At 36.5% G+C, this 13,758-nt stretch overlaps 1 protein-coding gene across 1 annotated transcript; it reads right to left on the bottom strand.

The window, feature by feature from the left end:
* Window positions 1-1,971: 1,971 nt before the first annotated feature.
* Window positions 1,972-12,176, bottom strand: LOC111810389 (P-loop containing nucleoside triphosphate hydrolases superfamily protein). The gene is made up of 6 exons (XM_087117446.1): window positions 10,276-12,176; window positions 8,080-8,220; window positions 6,201-7,956; window positions 5,295-5,596; window positions 3,216-4,066; window positions 1,972-3,136 (listed from the first exon to the last, which is right to left on the bottom strand). Exons 1-6 carry the CDS (start codon window positions 11,734-11,736, stop codon window positions 1,996-1,998), a joined length of 5,652 nt encoding a protein of 1,883 aa, XP_086973572.1. The 5' UTR covers window positions 11,737-12,176; the 3' UTR covers window positions 1,972-1,995.
* Window positions 12,177-13,758: the final 1,582 nt, after the last annotated feature.

Here is a 13,758-nt window from a genome sequence, read left to right as displayed (position 1 = left end):
AATCTGCCCTTTTAACTTTAGTAAATATTAAATAAGTCCTTGTACTTTTGACTATGGGTAAAAAATCAATTAATATATTAATACTTAGTTAAAAAATCATTGTTGAATTTTTTTAAAAAATAGCAATATTTTTAATTAATAGCATCAACTAAAATTTAAAATTAGTAGGACGAAATTTAATTTATCACTTTAGTCCTTATTTAGCCCTTCTCGCCCCTTTTGATAAAAGGCTTGAAAAGAAACTTCTTTAGAAAAAAAAAAGGAAAAAAAAAAACGTTTGGTCTCTTTTGAGAAAAATATTTTTTCAAAGAGAGTGAAGAATCGATAAAAGCGCTTTAAATTTGTACTTTGTCGTTATTAGAGAACGTGCAAGTTTTTTAATTTATAGCTAACGATTATCGAATAGTTGCTTCAAAAATTTCTTTTTTATGAACTGTCTCATTCGATACATTAGAATCATCATATCTAACGAGTAACGAATATTGATCGAGAGTTTGATTTATCAATAAGAAAAAAAATATAATAAAAGTAAAAAGTAAGTTTAAAAAAAATAATAATAAAATACAATAAAATTATAATGAATTTTTTATTTTTGTATTTATTTTATATATGAACTTTTTATAAATGGAATTGTAAGAGTTTCTTTGGTTAAATTGAAATTATTTTGTTTTTATTTGTGATAAGGCATATATTTATAGATTTTTTTTTTCTTTTTTGTTATTTGTTCTCCAAAAATTTAATTTAATATATGTTAAAATTGAGTTTATATTTGAAAGTAAATAAATAAATAATTTTTTTAGCTATTAACATTAATTTCTTTTTATAAAAAATATATAATAAATGTTTTACAGCGGAATTTAAATATTTTATATGGTTGGGTCAGTTTTATTATTTTATAAGAGTTGTTTGGTTTGAAGAAATTTACAATGTGAGCGGGATCCAACTCGACCTATGATCCTATCTAATATTTTTGTAATAATATTTATTTCATAAAAAATATAAAATAAAAAAAGAGGAAAATTACAAAAAGAGCCTTGCAAATTACACAAGGTCATAATCTTGGATACACGTGGCCAGATAATAGAGATATGGATTAAGAGGAAAAAGATAAATAATTTTTTAAAATTAAAAATAAATAAATAAATGGATTGGAAATATCAATTTTCAGCCGTGGGTTTCCCTTTTTTGCTCTGGACACTCCCTTTTGTCGCCGGTCGTTTTCGGTCATGAAGTGGCAGAGTTGTAAATATGTTGAAATTGATGTGCTTTTTGGGAGTGGGGTCACATGGGGGCCGAGAGGGAAACAGAGAAGCAGCTCTAAGCCTCACGTGACGTCGTGTGCTCTTAACCACGCTCGTATTGGAGCGCGTGGTCCTTTTACCAGCTGTTTTTCTTTCCTTGGGAATAAATAAATACAAATACAATTTTCTCGAGAATTGAGACTTTTTTCAACCATGCGTCGTCTTAATTTTGACACATTCACCACAAGAACTGAAGCCTCCCTCTTCATCCGACTTTACAGTTTCATCGAATCTCGGCGAATCTTACCTTTGCCAATCTAATACAACTTGTAGAGAATCCAAGTTTGTTCAGCCAAATACGCCGTTCATTTATACAACTTGTAGAGAATCCAAGTTTGTTCAGCCAAACACGCCGTTCATTTATACATGTTCAATCGTGTGCAACACGTCACATCTCATTGTCATCTTAGTTCCTGACAACACAATCCATGCATTATGATGTCATCTTATGTCTCGAGATACATCGGTCATCTTGGCTTACTCGGTCACATCCATTGGGAACTGACCCACGTGTCGATCATCTCATCAAGACATCTCAAACATCTATCCATCCGAGTTCTCTCGAGCATCGGACTCTCCTATATTCATGCTAAACCCTTTACAACATACGTTTCGGATATCTGTAGTAGTGCTCGAGTCTCAAATTACAAGATCGACATTCATGAAAACGTAAGAAGAAGAGATAATGTTGTAATTATCCATTTAAAGGCTCATTTGCCATTGCTATCAACTCTGTAAGAGAACAGAGGCACAAAGTCTCCAATTTACAATGAAACGGAACATTCCTATTGGGATCTTGGCTAACCAATACACCATCTCTGAATATAAAGTTTGGTTCAAGCCCCATTTCAGAACAAGGAGAGGGACTTACCTTTTCACTCCAACTTTCCTTCTCACAGTGACAAATACATTCCACCGCCGTAAAATCCATGTTTTTCCAACTTTTGCAATCACAAGTTCTCGAGTCTGAGGTCTTTCGTCTATCGTTAAGTACACGAGTGTCGTTTCCATCAAGAAATGCTCGTCTCACTGCTGCAAGAAGGTCGACTGAGAGTGCTGCAACAATGTCATGAACGTCCTCCGCAGTCCAATTATTCCAATTCGATCCGAGTTCGTTGTGAAGAATGGTTCTTGTTGCACCGTAGAGGATGTTTAAACAACCAGTGCAGCACTGAATAGAACATACTTGTGCAGAGCTAGTTGAGAGGTCACTTCTGCTGGGAGATGAGTGAACATTCACTTCACGGTCATTTGTGTCTGTGTCGGGCTTACAACCATCACATTTGTAACCATTTTCTAAGGTGCAACACCCATTACTATAGTTGCAGGTTTTTGTGCAGCTAAGGATTTCATCAGCACATACCTCACTTGAATTTTGATGATGAAGATGATGATCTTCCAACTCGAAAACTGATTCCGTTCCTAAATTTAAAGGCGCTTTAACCGATGTGTCGTTTCTATTGTCCTCCAAATCATCCGGTGCAAGAACAGTCGTCTCATTCAGTGGAATATTATCAGTTAACTGGTCGTCATCGTCAGCAGCAATGTCATGGGACTGGTTAGAGACTGACTTACTGCAGAAATTCCCATCTCCATGTCCTCCTGATATGAATGTTGTATCCTGGGAATTAGACTGATTCAAATCACCATCTACCAAGGAATCAATACGTACAACTTCTTCCTCATCAACAGGTTCCTGACAACTGACTTCTGGAATTTCATGTGTAAGACAGCCCTCGTTGGATGTAATGGGTTCGTTTTTCTCACACGAAGTCTCATTACCACCAGAAGCATGATTCGTTGATGTTTCAATTTTTTTCGAGTCCTGTTCCAAGCTGAAAGGAATAATTTTTCGTTAAATAAGAGCGTTCACATCGAAAATGAAGTAAAAATTACCATGTTAAATCATAGTACCTGTGCAGAGTGAAGACCCAGCTATTAACAACATCTTCCAGGTACGCAACTTGTGATAGAAGGCGAAAATATTGATACCGGTCTTTCCCGGAATTAATTTTTGCATTTATCTGTTCGACTAAGAGGTCGAGTACCAATCGCACATCAAAGGAGACTTTCCTTAATGATGTGTAGGCACCTCTGATTGCTGATAAACCAACAGCAATCAAGCCTCTTACCATACCCGAAATTTCCTTAGATTTTCCATTACTCGTGCTGCTTGATGCTACCTTCTCCAAAGCATTCATCGGGCGAACGATACAAGAATTGAACGGCCATCCCTTCCAGGGTCCACTAACATCTGCAGAGGGGCCTTCTTTCAATTTTGATGTCACCCAACAAAGCTCGGCGAAATGGGGGTATCGCAGAATTTGATACCCAAAAGTAGATATTACTGAACTCAAGTTTGATTTCACTCTCATGGTTCTACTGCCAGGTAGTGGTACAATTCTAACAGAAGGCACATCAGGGGACTTCTTTTCTCCAGTGTGCTCGCTGGCAGTTTCTTTATCTATTTGCTGATCTGCAGCATTACTCTCATCTTGGGTTACAGAAATTTCGTTCTTTGTGCAAATAGATGTTTTAGTGTGGGACTTTTGGTGAATCAAATGAACAAGAAGTTTCAGTATGTCCCTTGATAATTCTGTAGCAGACTGATTGATTACCATGTCATGGTCAAAACCTCCATCAATCTGCACAGAGAATCTAGGTACTGAATGCTCTGTAGTAGTTGGCCGACAAATTGACAAGTCATTCCTGAAGAACCGCCTTATCTCTTGTGGAAGTAGCAAAAATGGAACTTCTGATGTGGCCTTTCACAATTAAAACCATCAAAGTCAATGGAAATTATAGTTGTTAGAGAATTGGAGACAGTATCAGAGACTATATTTCATCTCCATGATTATTAGAATGCCACAAACGAACACAACGGGATAAATTAACTATTTGATACGTCAATCATTCTTAAAAGGAATTGACCATACAACATGTGTTTCAATGGATCCCTTATCTATTCCATGCACAAATCAGATGCAAGTTCTACATATCAGATACTAGGGATCAAGTTTACACAGCAACCACTCATTGGGTTACAGGTACCATAAGTTAACAGGATTGTAATGTATAAATCAGTCACTACATCTTAATAAACTCATTCAGCAAGCAGTAACATCCTAAAATACTTCCCCAGTCTCATAAACTCTAAAGCAACTCCTAGTCCTTAAAAAGTAACAAAATTACAACTATAGAAGCTGAAGCAGGCTAAACTGTAAAAGTTTATTAAGAATAAAGACCATTCTAAATTTCAATCATTACATACATGGCACGCCATCTTTTAACGACCTTAAGAGGCTAAAGCTTATAAACATCATAAAGTGTACGGATAATTTCAACCGTTCGGCATCATCAATACTATTAGTCAGATCATCATATATACATTTTGGTTTCTCTGCACCATGTTTATGGATCTGCTTCCTTCATTGAGTCCAATATCAAAAAGAGGAGTAACATCTTCCAAAATTATGAAAAAGAAAAAAAAGGACCTCAGGATTAACCCTCAAGGGAAGCTAAAGAAATAAGGAGCATCAATGGCTCCACTAATTAGCATTATATTTTCCGTTTTTCAACTTAATAGGAATTCAGAATTAAATATCAAGGGAATCTATGGAAATAAGGAGCCTCTATGGTTCCACTATTTAGCATTATATTTTCAGTTTTTCAACTTAATAGGGAACAAAATAGACAGCCAAAAAGGCCATTTCCAACGTGATCTATTGAGAAATACTTTGACTAGCTGGGGTGTTTTTTTTTTTTTTTTTTTTTGGTCCTATCTCTAGCTTGGGCTTCACATCGACTTCCAATCATCTCTTCCCACTTACGTATAGTGTTTGCCTTACTAAGACATTCGCTCCATCTAAAAAGATATTAACGGGATGCAAACTGGAAGTGCATTAGAAATTACAGGGGAAGGAAAGTAGTCCAAGTACAACATGGCAGGACGATAGGTAAACTCAATTAAAAAACCACAAAAAAAGAACATACCAAAATCATCAAGGGTGTAGATAGAGATTCAACTTGCTCAACAAATGAACTCCAAGCATATGAAGCACTAGAGAGAGATTCGTCTTGAAGTACGGTCCTCTTGGTTGATTTGCTTTGGTCTGAATAACTATGGTTTTCCCTTCCACCAAGGAGACCGTCTTTGACAATAATTCCATCCTTGGGGTACTGTTCCTCATTCAGAAAGAAACCGCACTCCTCAGATGTTTGATTTTGTGATTCAATAGCCCACAAATCAATTCTTGGCATGAACAAAAGGCACGATCCCATGCTAGAGCAATTCACTGTAGTGTAAATAATTTTTAAATACCATAGGCAGCCAATGTAATGCACATAATAATCAAATACTATAAAGCACAACATGTCATGCATCAAAGTTTGAAACAGGACCATCAATATCATGACAAGTAACATCTGATGAGAAAGTAGACAGAACATCCGACAATACAATGCAATATCTTTCATTTACATTCTTACCCACAAAAACATCTTTATTTACGTTCTGTACTAACTCCTAGTCCTATTTTCCTTCAGGTACAGAAAACTAGGAACCACAGTTGATTTTTTTTCATTAAAATATTTATACATATTAAAAGGTAAATGATTCCATGTGACCTTTTTTTTTTTTTTGGGGGGGGGGGGGGGGGGGGGGGGGGGGGGGGGGGAAGAGAAACTGGATTACATTGATGAATGAAATGAAAACGAGGAAATCATGGACTCCCATTACCGGAGGGTACATGACGGATTCCCCGTAACTTAAGACCAAAGCAACAAGATCATGGCCTTGCAAAGAATATTACAAATATGTACATAATGAACTTCACAAGTCTGTACATTAGCAATTAGTAGAACAACATAAAACACACATAAAAAAAATGAAGAACTTACATAATATTTGTGATATGCCTTGCACCAAATCACCATGACCTTCTTGTGAAATTGTAGCTATATCAACCTTACGAATTTCAACATGTTGAATATAACAGTGAAGAAGACAAGAAGCAAGATGCCTTGGTCCAGATCTGGGATTCCCAGCAATCAAAATACGGAAGCCAGACTTATTTTCCAAGGTGAATGGTGACCCTACCATAGTAGTGGGTGGGCCACCACGGTGACCTACACTTTCAAACTTGGAACTATCATTGCCTGTTTCATTGTTGAGAACACCAGAACCAACAAAAGTAGAATCCTCAAGTAACACTCCAGAACCCTGCAGCTTTATCTCTATCTCATTTGCAATATCAGCATCCTGAAGAAAATCGTGAACATAAGACCACCAGCAACTAGTGACAATTTTCCTTCCATCCAAAGCAGCAACAATCACGCTTTTAATTAAAGTTGCAGCTTTTAAAAGATTAGCCGGCAAGCTGATGCGTTCATCAAGATAAAGGGAAACAAGTAAAGTTGACAGTGGTTGAAGCAGACAAGGAATGAGATGAGAGGGAAGAGGAGAGGATGCCACATCATTAGCAGCCATCCCTGCTTCTCTACGTGAGCATGGAGGTGGAGAATATAATAGAGCTTCTAACCAATCCCGCTCCTCCACTAAAATGGAAGGAAGAGGAGGGCAGTTATCTCTCGAAGCTTGTTCCCCAGAAGCTGATAGAACTTTTTTAAGAGGAAAATTTCTTTTCAAAGCACTCATGGCTGCTTGAGTACAGAGAGCCTGAAGATCAGCACCAGCAAAGCCTGCAGTCCTTCTTGCAATCCACTGGAGCAAGGGTCCCTCAACTGGCTTTGGCCACCTTTGAGTGTGAAGGGAGAGAATAGCAGCCCTATCCTCAACCGATGGCAAAGGAAAATAAATCTCACGGTCAAACCTCCCAGGCCTCCTTAATGCTGGATCAACTGCCTCAGGGCGATTTGTTGCACCAATAACTACGACAGACCCCCGAGATTTTAGACCATCTAATAGTGCAAGTAATGTAGACACAACTGAATTATGGGTTTGATCTTGCTGCCTTGTGCGACAAGGTGCCAACCCATCTATCTCATCAAAAAATATAATAGAAGGTTGGCATTTCTCTGCAACTTGAAATAGAAGTCTTAACTGACGTTCTGCATCACCAACATATTTCCCTAAGCAATCAGCTCCTTTACGAGCAAAATATGCAATTCGTTTATCACCACGAGCACAAGAACCTATTAGTGCTCGCACAACGTGTGTTTTACCAGTTCCAGGATATCCATGCAACAGAACACCTCTAGGAGGTGTAATCCCAAAGCGATCGAAAAGCTCAGGATACAAGAGTGGTAAGAATACTACTTCTTTCATACATTGGATGACACCTTGAAGCCCAGCAACAGACTCCCAACCACGATATAAGTTCTCTCCTTCTGAGTTTGAGCCACCAATATATACAGGTGCAATTCTCACCAAATCTCGATGAAGTCTCTTACTCTCTCTTTTCAAAAACTCTTCATCCTCCCCGCAATTCTCCAACCACTTTTCTTCAGCCTCAATATCCCTTCGCCAAGCATCATTTGATTGCTTTTTTATTTCCAGTTTCATTTTCTTGGCCTTCAATCTCTTTATCCGAGCTAAATATTGATTTCCATGAGGTTGGAAGATGTGGCGATGATCTGTGCAAGCTATGAGAAATTTCCGGTGATCAAATATGCAACCATTAGCACGTGCACAAGGCTGAAGAATAACAAAATAACAGGATCAAGAAAAAGTATTAAAGAATTGTACATCCAATGATGCATATAAGAAGCCTAAGCCAGAAAATAACGAAGTATAATGGCACAACAGTGACAGGCAGACCAAGTGGTAAGTTCTTGGGCATCGATCAACACGACATCCGATGGTTGCGCCAGGTCTCCCACACCGAGTGCACTTCAATGCTCTTCCCCTGCAAAGAGCAGCCCTTACATTTTTCAAGCATCCCAATCCAGCAAAATAAACCTACAAATATGTTTTGCTCATATTAAAATTGATATCCGGAAAAAAATCCCTAAAAGAATTATAAAGGTTATTAGCCTCAAGAACAGAGGCAAGAGCAACTAACAACGTAAAAAGATAACTTAAGAAGAGAAACTATCAACTATGTTTTACCAATTTTTTGAACCCAAATTCTTTTGGCACTCTAAGATAGGTTGAAAACTAAGAAGTACAGTCACTTTAATTAGGAGAACATGCTAGTATCTGACATATATCAGACACTTGTCGGGACAATTAGACATGTGTTAAACAGTAATAATATAATGTCGGCGCACATCCAATACTCTTTAGGGATAATAAGCAGACAATATATAAAAGAAGAAGATTCAATTTGGTTGGATTTCAACAATCTTAGGGTTGAATGGAGAAGCCAGTTAGTATATTCCCAAGACGTGCATTTCAAAATAGGTTCAGTTTGTCAGTTTCACAGGTTCTTTTCCACCTTTAAAGGCCTACTGGGCATCTCTAAGTGAAGTGAGGAGAATCTTTTAAAAAGTTGAAAAAACAATTATAAATCATAACAGAGGAAAAAATTTGTTATAGCATATGAAAGGAAAATGATAAATTACTTCGAAGCCCAGGAGATAGTGGATGAAAAGAAGACATTTAATCAATTGTAATTTGCAGAAGAATGAGTAGAGAATATGTTTCACACAAAACAGCTTGAAGATAGCTTATTTCTTCACGAAGCTGGAAAAGGTGTCAACAAGGTAACTAAGAAGTGCCCAAGCAAAGCACCTATTGCTACAGTCAACAAGTAGGTGCAGGGCCTCCATCTCCTACCGTGTCACCTTCAAAACAAGGTCTTTAAGTCAGGGAAAGGATGGGGCAAGAAAGTGAGATCCTTCTAGCCAATTTTCTATTGCAAACGAATCACTTTGTCACTAAATGATAGGATGTTAAAAATTTCTACCACTGGGTGGAAAGTTTAAAAAACAAAACAAAACAGTTTGAATGGTTATGCTCTTTGGAGACCTGCTATTCTGAGTCCTAGTCCATATTATTGAGTAGTTAGCATTGATTTTCATCTTTCTGGTAGCTCCTCGTTCAGCTGAAGATACTACTACTTCTCCGAAATTGGTATTTCTCAAATATTTGAACTAGCATGGACCTCTGCTTCGGAAGGCTAGAATTATCTCAAGTAATGATCATGATAAGTTTGTAGGTAGCGGAGAAATGTCAAGAACAGAAAATTTATAGGGACCTTAGAGGCATGGGAGTTCATATGCAATGTGCATTTGAATATACAGAAGGACCTTAAAGAGACATAGGAGACTGGTTCCTTTTGTTGCTCTTTGGCTTCTTAAATTAAAGAAATCTGTAATTACCCAACAGTGACATTAAGGAGGGCACCAAACCACAGCATTGCACATGGTGAATAACTTAAATATCAAAAGACGGGAGTTCATATGCAATATGAATTAGAATATAACCAAATAATATGAACATAAAGGGAACCGATGATTTATTGCTGCTATATCACATAGTAAGTGTAGGGCTCAACCAGGGTCAGATGGGCTATAAAAATGTGGCACACTTTCCTTTACCATCTTGACAGTGCAGAAGACCAATGCATCTGAGATTCTAAAACAAAAAAGGACCAAATATACATTGATACTCTCCTGTCATCTAGTCCGAAATTGCTATGTGCGTATGCTATGAAACTAGCTAAAGAAGACAACAATTTTATCGGATGTCCGCAAAAGGAACTACCGAACGCATTGATTAGGTCAACTACATTATATTTACTTCATAACAAAATGACCTACATCTGAGCTTTCTCTTCTGGAAGTGAAAATGCAGGGCAAGGGATGAATAAAGTAGATCATGCTAAAAGGCATATATATATAAAGGGGCAGAATCCTATGTGGAGTTAAAGCTATTATTTATAATCCAGAAAATATCTTAATGAATTAAGTAACAAAAATTAAATCAGTCAGTTGCCTATGAAAACAGATACCATAATAATAAAATCACTCAGTCCAGTATAACTCAGTGGTTCCAGGTTAGAAGGCACACCTCGGGGCTCCAAACTGCACAGTGTTGATGGACCCATATTCCAGCAATGCCATAACGATCATTAATAGGACCTAATAGGCGTCCAAGCCATCCAGGTTCATCACCAAAACCATCCCACTTGTCATAATTTGGTTCCTCTGAAGCTGAAGAGCCACTACAAGCTTCATTTTCACTCTCACCCGAATCCTGGACTGACTTCTTTGGCGGTTTACCATCAATTCCTCCTCCACACAATCCACACCTTCTGCCCTCTTTAATGCGAGCCTTACCCAACATACCTGTGGAACTGTCTGTAAACTTCTTTAAATTTAAATCACCACTATGTTGCTTAGACTTTTCAGTAAACTTGCCCAAATCAATAGCTTTCTCATCGCAACGCCTTCCACCTACCACTTCATTTGTTGAAACTACAGCAGCTTCTACATCATGAATTTCATTTATGCCTTCATTTAGTCGTGTTAATTCTTCCAGCGGTATCTCACCGTTGTTTGAATTCTCCACCACATTGGCTGGTTCTTCATTGTGATCGACGCTACAAGCCTCATCTACATGAAAAGAACTCGAAGTTTCTTTGTCCAATTTTTGAACAACCTCAGGAATAACATCATCCACTGCTTTCACATTTTTGTCATCCATTTCATTTTCCAAAGGCAAAACGTCCTCTCTCTCATTCTTTGCAGTCATGGCTTCCTTTCCCTCCACCACCTCCTCCTCCTCCTCCTCCCCCCCTTCTTTTTCTTCCTCTTCTTCTTCTTCTTCCTCTTCTTCTTCTTCTTCTTCTTCTTCTTCTTCTTCTTCTTCCTCCCCTTCTTCTTCTACTTCTTCTTCTTCTTCCTCTTCTTCTTCCTCCCACTCCTCAGTCTCCTCCTCATCATCATCTTCATTATCGATATCCAAGATGTCTTCCCTGCAACAACCATCCTTAATTTTAGGAGATTTCACCTCTTTTTCTATGTTAATTTGATCATTTGTCACTCCAAACCTCCTCATTCCACTACTTTTTACTTCCACATCAACAATTTCATCAAAAAGTTTTCTTTTCCTGCTTGCCCGAGTTCCTTTTTCCACTCTAATCCCCAAATTTCTGTTCCCTGATCTCAACCTTGATCTCCAATTGTCGGGCTTCTCATCATTCAATTCATCACTCAACTGAGGCAGAGAGTTAGCACTCGTTTTAACGCCCAAAGTTTCATTCCCATGAAGCTTCCGCCGCTTCTTCTTTGGCATAGGGGAAGCATCGAGCAAGACTGGGGCCCGACGGACACGGCTGCTCCGCCGAAGCCCAAGGTCAGCCTCCACAATCCCCAACCCACTGCCATTCTCATTCACATCGCCATGGTTTCGACTATACTCTTTTTCGCATATGGCATCAAGCCTTTTGTGCTTCTTCTTAAGCCTAGACCCAGACCGATTGTCACTCTGCTTCAATGACGACGAAACTGAACCCGATGAAACTCGCATGACAAAAATCACAAATTAAATTAATAGCGCAAACGTCGTCCTAGACCAGTAATCTGCCTAACCGCACAGAAACTTATGATTTGGTCGAGCAAAACTCGAAGGATCCTCTTCCTCATCCAATTACAAATTCAAACGAACCAAATATTGAACATTCAGACATTGCCACGAAGCGCAAAGGAAAGGAACTCACTAATTGATAACCGAAACGGATCTATTTGAAACCAATACCAGAGAGAAGCGGATTCGAAAGAGAAAAAAATAAATTAACGAACCCTAGAAATCAACAACAGGACTTTCCAACTCCTAGATTCTCCCCGAGTCGCCATGAAGATTGAGGGTCGAGCTTCAACATTTGTTTTCAAATTCGTGGGACGATTTTCTTCCTTTCCCTCCCAGAAAGAAAGATTCCGAGCGAAATTTCTCGCAGACAGAACGACTAGGGCGTGAGCTTATTTATTAAGAACAAACTTCTCACTGGTTCTATTTTTCTTGGCATTTTTCACCACGCGATTTTCATAGCGCGTGTAGCCAAACCAGTTTTTTTTTGTTCTATTTATTATAACCAAAAATTAGTTAAATTAATAAAACATAAATTTTATAATTTCTTTTAAAAATACTATAATTTTTTTAAAAAAATTGAATAATATTAACAATAATTTTAAAACTTTGGAATACGATAGTTATATTAATTAGGGTTGATAATTGTATAATTTTAATTTTATTTTATGGGTTCGTAAATATTAAAAATAATATTGAATATAGCAAAAAAAACTACTGTTAAACTTTTTTAAAAATTTAAAATTTCAAAAATATTTTTACTTGTTAATACCACTTTTCGTAAATACACACGAGCTTTCAAAACTAACATTAAAATATTTGGAGACAATCTATAGAAGGTTGATATACAGTTTTTGTCCATATATTTACCGTAAAAAAAATTTGATCTTTTTTTATAAATGGTGTTAATGTCACTTTTAAAGTTTTCGGTGTTTTTAAACATAATTTTAACTATTAATGAAAATTTGTTAAATTCAACGATATTTTGTGAATAAAATACTAAGGATTTCTAGCAAATAATAGTAATAATAATAAAATAAATAAATAACATAAATAATATTTTTAAAATTTTAAAATTATTGTTAAAACTTTTATAATATTGTATATATTTTTAGACCATATACAAGCATTTTTATTAATTTAGCCTTTAAAAATATTTAAAATAAATTTATACGCTTAAAAACAAGTTGGAGTGAAAGCACGCGTTAAAGTGGCGAGTGGGATACGAAATACGACGTCGTTGCTTCGTTCGTTTATTTTTATACCCAAAAATTTGCCGCCAAATATGTACGTTTTGTTTTTATAATTTTCCGTTTCCGGAATATTTATTTGTGTTTTTTTTTTTTTATATTTATTTATGTGAAATTAATATTATTTATTTACATTTTTAGCATTTAAAATTTAAAATTATTTCAATCGTGCTGATTTAACCCAAAATACTTATTTTATTTAATTAATAAATTTTTAAAATTTTAATTTTACTCTCGGAATATCTTTAAAAATTGTATGGACCAGTATATTACGACCATTAAAAGTAAAAAAGTCAAAAGTCGACAGTTATTACCCGACATTAAAGGTAATTATCAGTAACAATCAAAACAATGTCGAGCTCTCATTTTTTCGTTAGTGAAGTAACTTTTGTCCCAATGTTAGCTTAATTATCGAGTCCATGATTATAAAGACACATGTCAGCTCTCTTGATGTGACGGCGACACGATTTTTACTAAAACAAAATGTATAAAAGTCTTAAACAACTAAGATATATAATTTATGTCACGTGGGACGTTTGGGGTGAATGTTTAGTTTTTGGTGTGTTCGGCTTATTTAGCGAACATCTGAAACGAGACGGGTTATTTTATTTTAGTTTTTTCTTTTCTTTTCTTTTCTTTTCTTTTTTTTTCTTTTTTTTTTTTGTATATGAAAAAATTAAATGGCTGAACCGTTGCCCCAAACACTCCCGATGTA

Source organism: Cucurbita pepo, chromosome 14, assembly GCF_057944985.1.
Source record: "Cucurbita pepo subsp. pepo isolate OVF chromosome 14, ASM5794498v1, whole genome shotgun sequence".
NCBI lineage: Eukaryota > Viridiplantae > Streptophyta > Magnoliopsida > Cucurbitales > Cucurbitaceae > Cucurbita > Cucurbita pepo.
Note: the sequence above shows the minus strand (reverse complement) of the source record. Positions and strands in the feature narration are given on the sequence as shown.